Source organism: Oenanthe melanoleuca, chromosome 1A, assembly GCF_029582105.1.
Source record: "Oenanthe melanoleuca isolate GR-GAL-2019-014 chromosome 1A, OMel1.0, whole genome shotgun sequence".
In the NCBI taxonomy this organism is placed as follows: Eukaryota; Metazoa; Chordata; class Aves; order Passeriformes; family Muscicapidae; genus Oenanthe; species Oenanthe melanoleuca.
Window position 1 is genome coordinate 45,030,947 of NC_079334.1, and position 8,120 is coordinate 45,039,066.

General features: G+C 38.9%; 1 protein-coding gene across 2 annotated transcripts in view; it reads right to left on the minus strand.

The window, feature by feature from the left end:
• BMT2 (base methyltransferase of 25S rRNA 2 homolog) overlaps positions 1–7,919 on the minus strand; it is a 33,027-nt gene extending 25,108 nt beyond the window's left edge. Inside the window, exon 1 of one of the 2 annotated variants that reach the window (XM_056514008.1) lies at positions 7,719–7,919. In XM_056514008.1, the coding sequence (XP_056369983.1) occupies positions 7,719–7,869 (151 nt within the window). In that variant the 5' untranslated portion in view covers positions 7,870–7,919. Of the gene's footprint in view, positions 1–7,374; positions 7,464–7,718 lie in introns of those variants that run through there. The other variant, XM_056514019.1, reaches the window with a different exon arrangement.
• Positions 7,920–8,120: the final 201 nt, after the last annotated feature.

Below are 8,120 nucleotides of genomic sequence, written 5' to 3' on the forward strand. Positions count from 1 at the left end.
ACCACTATACTCATGCTATTTTAAAATTAATTAATGATTGTTTTCTTTTATTCAGAATTACCTAGAAAATAAAAACTACTCTTCTTCTTGAAGATTAACTATTCCTTTAAAAACACAAAAGGTCAGAGCCCACTGCTTCCTAGAATTCTGTCACTGAACAAATGATTGATCAACTTGTTCTTCCTAACACGGACTTTACAGTAACAAAAATCCAATATTATTTACCTAGAACAGATGAATCCTAAGTAATTTCCACCCACATTAGTATTAACCACAGAACAGCCAAGTCATAACCCTGAACTCAACCACAGACTAATCAGCAGTTGCTGAACACAGTCACAGAGAGAACAGGTCAGGCATGTAGAAGTTATTTTTAAATGATCCTAATTACAAGATAATTTTCATTGTGGGTAACAGCAATAGAGGCCAAATGTTAGCTGTAACTTCCAATAACCAAACACATTTTTAATAGAGAAGAATAATACAATATTAGTAAGAACTCCCCTTGTTCTGCACTTATTTTACAAGTCCTTATCAGAGGGTCCCAGAACAGCATGAAAATATCAGGTTTGCCATTCTTGGTGAGACACACATACATCGTAATTCTTCTCTCCAGGTAGTCTATTATTTAGAAAAAAAAATCCACCTTTCTTCCATCCTATTTAAAAAAAAATTATTTTACTTTAAAAAGGCATTTATTTGTAGAGTGTTAAATTGAACTGTCAGTTAAGGTATGCTTATAAAATAAACAAAAAAATTACTTAGGCAGTTTTTTTCCAACTTCTGACAGAAAAAACAATGGTATTTTAGGAAAACGCAACCTTCTGTAATATAAAAGAAATACAGGTCAGCTCTGCCAAAGGCAGCATTTTTCATTTTGGAATGGGATAAAATCCAAAACAACTGATTTGAATGATTCTGTTTTATCAAACAACATAATAGTTGTCACACAGAGTTACAGAAGTGCTATCTGAACCCACAAGAGCCTTATAATTACTATTTTTCCTAAGTCCACTGGTGCTCTTTGGAAAAACAGTGCAGTCATCTCTGACAATCTCAATCAAACAAGACTTTTCACATCAAAAGTTAGGTGACACTGACACTGTGCATTCAAGTCTTCAGATACGTGCAATGAACATTTAGATTATTTAAGCAACAACTTCCTCCAATAAAATAAAATAAAATACTACTACTACTAATAATAATCTAAAAAATAATAATAAAAAACAACCAAAAAACCCAAACAAAAAAACTAACCAACCTCCAAAACACAAAAAAACAAAAATAAAAAACTCGAGAAAAATGGTAATTAGAGCTGCCATTATTTCCTTCTGGGAAAGTAAAATTTTCTCAATTCAAGGTAGCTCTAACTGGAAAAACCACAACAAAAACAAAAACCAACCCCCCAAAACTGCCAGAAAACCCCCCAACCCACCAAAAGCCACCCTCAAGTGTTTAAGGGTTTGAAGTTTCCTACATACTGGTATAACTTAGTAATGTAGAAAACCAGATTCAATCCACTTCCTTTTCAATACCTTAATTTAACAACTTTGATGGCTCTGGTAGAAGAGAAAATAACCTCAATATATTAACTAACAACAAAAGGCAAAACCAAAACCAACATGTTAATATTTGCACAGTATTAACAGTACCTTAATAAAAATTAATAAATATTGTTCATTGTAAAAAAGGAAACCTATCCTCAAAATTAACACGTGTCTGTGACAATGCTGGGTAACTTCAGATGACCAGCTGCTGGCTATAGCAATGCCTAGCAAGATTTTTGAGCATTTTTTGGTTTGTTGATGGCAATGCACTGCAGAATGAAAATAACCCATCTCATTTTCAGTCTCTTAAGATCACCTTTCACTTGCTGGAAACAGTACACTAGCTTCTATAACATGCTAAACAGTAAATGAGAAAAGCAGTCCTACACCGTTCACTAGATAAGAAAAATTAATTACATGAGGAATATCAGCAAATATTATGACACTCATAATTTTCATTTAATACAAGATAAACTTACTGAACATCTGTCTTACTAAAAGCATATTCAGCATTCCTTGCAAATGGCAATAGGTATTTCTGGTTTCTCTGTTTTCCAATTTTACATGTCCATATACAGAACACGAACTTCAACTTGGACAAAGTTCAAGCAATCAGAGTTAATATTTTCCTTCTCATGTCTGACTAGTATTTGCTTCACATTTCTTAGGAGTAACCTCAACTACTTCAGAATAAAATATTTTTTAAAAAATCAAGTGCAAGAATCTAATTTTCTCTATCTCAGTATCAATGTTCTTCCCTTCAACTTACATGGAAAGGATTCATTTGACCAAATGTGGATTTCTACATCTGACCCCTCAGGTAAACTTCCTTTCCATCTGTTTACATGAAACAGACCTTGAGAGCCCAACTGACTGATATTTCAGCACCTATTGGGGGTCAGCTTAGCTCACCCTGAAGAATAATTTGTGTCTCTGATCTGCTATAAATCTCTGACGGCTGTCACACAAACAGCATGTATGTGACAGTTTAAGCAATTACTGCCCCCAGGTGTTGGATCTACTCTACTGGAAACTTCTCCTTCCCAAACCTCACTTTCTGGGATAAACTATGTGCTGCACCTTAACACAACCAATCCAGAGATGAATATGTCAACAGAAATTACTGAATTTTGTAATTTTTGCAAATGCAGGAACAAAACTTAGAAGTATCTGATGCATAGTTTTTATTATGCTGACCCTGTAACAGGAACACCATCTTCCCTGCCAGGGCAACAAAGGAGCAGGGAAGGTGACACAGACCTGTTTGTTCAGTGAATGCAAGCCCATGCTGTAGCCAGTATGTTTTCCAATTTACATGCTAACTAAATGATAGCAGCAATTAAATCCCCCAAATGTAAATCTTATGTGATTTTTAATGAAAGCCTTGTTGCAAAACTGTGGTGTGCAAACTGTAAGGGCAATCACGCCTTAAAACTCGTGTCATAAAGTAGCATCAATTTTCATTTAAATTAAATAAAATTTAGTTTCTGTTACTGGAAAATTCAACAGTTAGTATTACAAAATGCCTTCCTCTTCCAGGAAATTAATGCAAGTGGTAAAACACAAATTAGTATATTGAAAACTTAAGTCTACTGTAAACTGTTAACAACTGTTAACTTATCATAAAAAGTTCAATGACAAAGTTTTTCCTGTCCTGTGAAAAATGACACCATTTCAAAATGTTTCCTGTTTCACATCAGGAAGAACTTAAGCTCTCATGGTTTTTCATGAAAACAGGACATGAACAGACCATGAAACAACTGAATTCAGAACAACCCTTCTGTCTAAATGTCTAAACCACTCACCTATTTCGGTTGCTTATTATCATCAGGTAGGATCCCGTAAATTTTCCACAATTTTTAGAGAAAACACTAGAAAGTTCCTTTTCTTTGAAGCTGCAACAAATATTTCTTTTAAGGAATCAAACTGCCACCTAGAAATGTTTTTGTCAGCTTCTGTGATGTGGTAATTAGTAACAGGACAAACAACAATTCTGTGTGATTCTCTAAGCCTCAACAGCCTTAGCAGGCATATATTAGGAGAAATGAACTATTTTAGTGAGCACACAGGAAAACATTTCATAAAATACCTTTGCAGATACCTCAGCAATTTTTTCCACTTCTACTTATTACAAGTAAAAGTAGTCATGTAAATCATCTTTCAGACTATACACAAAACAACTATAACTGAGGGTCATGCTAAAGAGAAAATGTTTACTTGATAAATACAGTTCTGCATGATTACAAAGGTAATAAACATCTGAGAGAAAAACAGGATGCCTCTGTATCAGGGGAAGGGATTTTTATCCCAGTAAAAATTAAACCTATTTGGTTACTACAAGCAATTGGAAGCAAACAAGCAAATATCAAACAGCAGATGTTCAGAAGATCTTGTGTAGCTCCTTAGGAACACTAAATCTGCTTTTACAGGTCTGTCTGTCAGGCTCGACACACATCAGCCCACATGCAGTATATGAAACATTCATGCCTACATGCAACCCAAACAACATGCTCCAGCCCATGGCTGCAAGTGCCCAAAAGATGCACAGAGGAAAGCTCTGTCAAACTTGGGGTCACCTGTGGTACCAAGCAAGAGAACCAAAAGGAAGTGACTAAATCAAACATTGTTTTTCCTCCATCTCTATGAAGCAACAGAAATTCAAACATCATGAAAAACCCAAATTTCTGTACTTTCTAAGTGCTTGTGTAAAGCATTCAGAACCACCCTGAAATTTCTGATAAGTGATTAACTTAGTACTTGACAGCAGTTCCAGTTTCGGATTTTACTGGTGGCAGTGTGTAAAATAATTAAGATTAAATGACTCTGTTTGAACAGGAAGCAGAAATAAAACCAAAAAACCCCATGAGCCTTATAGTAATGAAAGACTCCTAAGTGAACATGTTACATATCTGAGTTATTCTCACTTAAATTTTTCTTTATGATAAGAAAATTTATAGGCTAACCTCAGGAATTGTGTTTATTTTTAGAAACCCCTCTATAGGTACTTTTTCTCTATCACTATTTAAAAGTAGCCTGAATCAACTTCTTAATGGTTAGCTGATTCAGTGTGAACAAGAACCAACCACTTTTATTTAAAACCTACACTCATTTGCTAAACTTCATTAAAATAATTTCAAAATATCACATAGAATACTGCAGGACCCACAGGAGGAAAAAAAAAAAAAGCAGCCTACGATTTTAAAATACCAAGTCTGCCATGGCATTTATGATTACATGCTTCCCTTTATTTTCTTATTAACAGAGAGGGTAAGAGAAAGAAATAAAGTAGGATAAAAAGGAAATAAAAAATGAGAAAAAAATTTAAATATTCCCACTATAAGTCATACTGGTAATATCGAAACAGTAGAAAAGATAAGTACTAGTCACATAGCAAAAAGCCTAAAATTGTTGAAGAAAACAACAAAATGCACTTCAGTGCAAACTCAAAAGCATTTCAGCTGCATCATTCAGATGGTAAATACTTGTTAAGATTGGCATGGGTCTATGATATGACATGAGGCACAGTGCAGAACTATATATGAAGTCCATGCACCATACTTACAAATATGAGTGATCCAGTAAGTGCAGAAATTAAAAAATAAGCCAAGGTTTAGCTTTGATTAATCTTCAGAATTAGAGTTTTTCATCAAGACAAAAAAAAAAAAAATCAAAATCAAACCCTTTACATGAATGATGAGTAAAACTTTATTCTAGTAATTCCCTAGTAACTGCAAAAAATTTGCTGCAATGTTTACCTAGTTAAGAAATAATATTCTTGCACTTCTGACAAGTATGCAACTTCTTCAAAAACACATTGGCTTGCAATTTTAGAGCATACTGACACTTTTTTACTGGCTCATCTTCAAAGAAGAGGGGAATCATTGCAGAAAATGAAACAAAATCTTAACACTGCTGCAGTTATAAGCAGCTCAAATAATATATTGGCTTGCCTGTTACAATTGCCCATTAAAACACAAACCTTGTTAACGTCAGCAAGGCAAATGAATTAGCAAAGAAATCAGCTTATTTAAATAGAGTCCAAACAAAATCTATCAACACACATCTCAGTGTCTCAAGGATGCATCTATTTCCTTTCAACACTTCTAACAGAAGAGAGTAACTTAGGATCACATTACAATACCAAGGGCTTTCTTAGACTTACCTAGCCTGTGCAAAATAATCATATAGCTTTCAGGATAATAAAGATGATTTTTCATCTACCAAAAAAATTCATATGATATTCTACTTTGGCTTCTACAGACAAAGCACTGAAGTCCACGCAACAGCAATTCTAGTAATGTTTGCTTATTTAGACAAAATGGAAACTCTAGTAAAACATGAGAGGAGGCAGAGTAGAAAAAGAAAAGAGAAGCAAAGGCAACACAAGATTGTGGACTAATACAGAATAATATTTCTGCTTCATATGGAGGGGAGAGTACTAAATTTTGGAGTCAAGAGGCTTTGTTTTCCCTGTGTAAAAAGCTGTAAACACATAAGGAAGGATGAAGGGATTATGATCTTTGCTTTTCCATAAATAAGCCGTAATTCAAATTGTACAGCAAAATTACAGATGATTTATTGATTTTTTACTTCTATTTAACAAACTGTCCACTTTCATTTTGTCAGGGTAAAGTACTTGTCAGCCAGTATCACCAAGTATTAGGAAAGAAAAAATTCCAAGAAAAGACCTTTCAGAGATCAAGCATGTCCTGGTATTACAATTTCAGAACAACAATAAAGGCATTTAAGAAGGAGATTCTCGAGTCTGCCTTTAGAAGCAAAGGCAGATGTAGGTAGAAAAGACTCCAAAACTAAATTTCGTAAGCTGAAAGAATCTAACATAGGAAGTACTACTGGCTACTAAGGACTAGTAACTTGCAAGGACCACCTACTCTTCCTGTTGCAGATGTGATGAATTATTTGGTTTTAACTCTCTCAATGAAATGACATATCATGCTGCTACTGACTAGAAAAACCATTGTCAAGTTTTCACTAATGCAGGATTTGCAAGTCATAGGAAGTAAATGAAAATGCTGTTGGCTCTTTCACTTAACCAGCTACACACAACTTACCCTTGAGCACGAACTTGCTTTTTGCTAAGAAGTAGGCTTATAAAAACTTCCTCCTCATTTAGCCTCTCATCTAAAAAAAAAATCAGTTGCTAAAGATTGCTCACTTTAAAAAAAAAAAGCTAACAAAGCCAAGCCTTGTCTGTCTTAATCTTTCAGGTGCTCTGAACTAACACAGAAATATGTACTGCTAAAAGCTGGGCTCCTTTGCCAGGATTTGAATGTTTAAACATACTGTGTTAATTCTCCCAACATTTCAGTGGAGAAAGGAGAGCCTCCCTTAAGTTTTGTCTCATCAAGGCCAAAATAAACAGCGACTCTTTTGATCAGTATCTAGATAGGTCGGTATTTGTGCCCAAATGCCACGAACTGGCTCCACGGGAGATTTTGGGAGTCCAGAAGGCAGTACGACCTTGTTTCTTTAACAGAAGTGTCATATGCAAATACAGAGGAGAGGCAAGAACTTGTGCCTACAAGAGGAAGAGCTCCCATTTCATGTGTGCTCTTCTGGAGGTGAGCTCTGGGCTCCCTAAAAGAATGGGTGGATTAATTTTCTGTAACCTGCCCCAGAATTTCAGGAAGGTTTTAAAGCATTCCAATACCACCCATAAAAACCTTGCATAAGGGCATTAATACCGATGAAAAAAGTAGATTTTTTCAAAGACTACGAGTAATTACAACAGCTTTAACCCAACCCCTCCTGCCTTAACTACTGCACTATGACTGAAATACAAGAGGCACAAATAATTCACAAAGACCTGTGCCTTTCCAGATCACCATTCAATCTCTCTCGGCATTCATCACGTACTGTCCTCGCGTTTGCAGTTAGGAGAGCGCTGCTATGCGGCCGGGAAGCTCGCCCCTCTGCCAGCAAGGGGGCTTCGCCGCCGGCAGCTCCGGGAAAGCGGCACAGCCCCGCCAGACCCACCGGGAGCCCTCGGCGGGGCCGCGGGCAGCCGGCGGTCCCCGGGGGGGAGCAGGAAGCGAGCGCGGAGCTGCTCCCGGCCGCCCTGCCCCGACACCGGCGGGCCCGCCGCCCCCCGCCCGCGGGGACACCCGATCGGCCGCGGCCGGGCCGGGCCGGGCCCCTCCCCCGCGTTACCTTCCCGGTACTTCTTGCGCAGCCGCCGGTGGACGCTCTTCACCACCCCCGACAGCTTCTCCTGCTCCAGCTTCCGCTCCTGCTCCGGGGGCGGCGGCGCGGCGGCGGCGGCCCCGCCGGGCCGGGGCCGGGGCTGCGGAGCGGCCTCCATGGTGTTCCCGCTGCTCGCCGCGCACCGCCCGGCCCAGGGGGAGGCGCGCGCCGTGCCGGGGCTGCGCGGGGCGGGCATGCGCGCGCCGCCCCCGCCGCGCGGGCTGACGGGACATGTAGTCCGCGCGCCCGCCGCCCCGCCTGCCCGCGCTCCGGCGCCGCCGTCTGCCGGCAGCGAGCCGGGCTGCGGGACGCGCTATTGCCGAGCAGACTCCCCACGCCGCGCCGCTCAGTAACAGGGAGGCGGAAAAC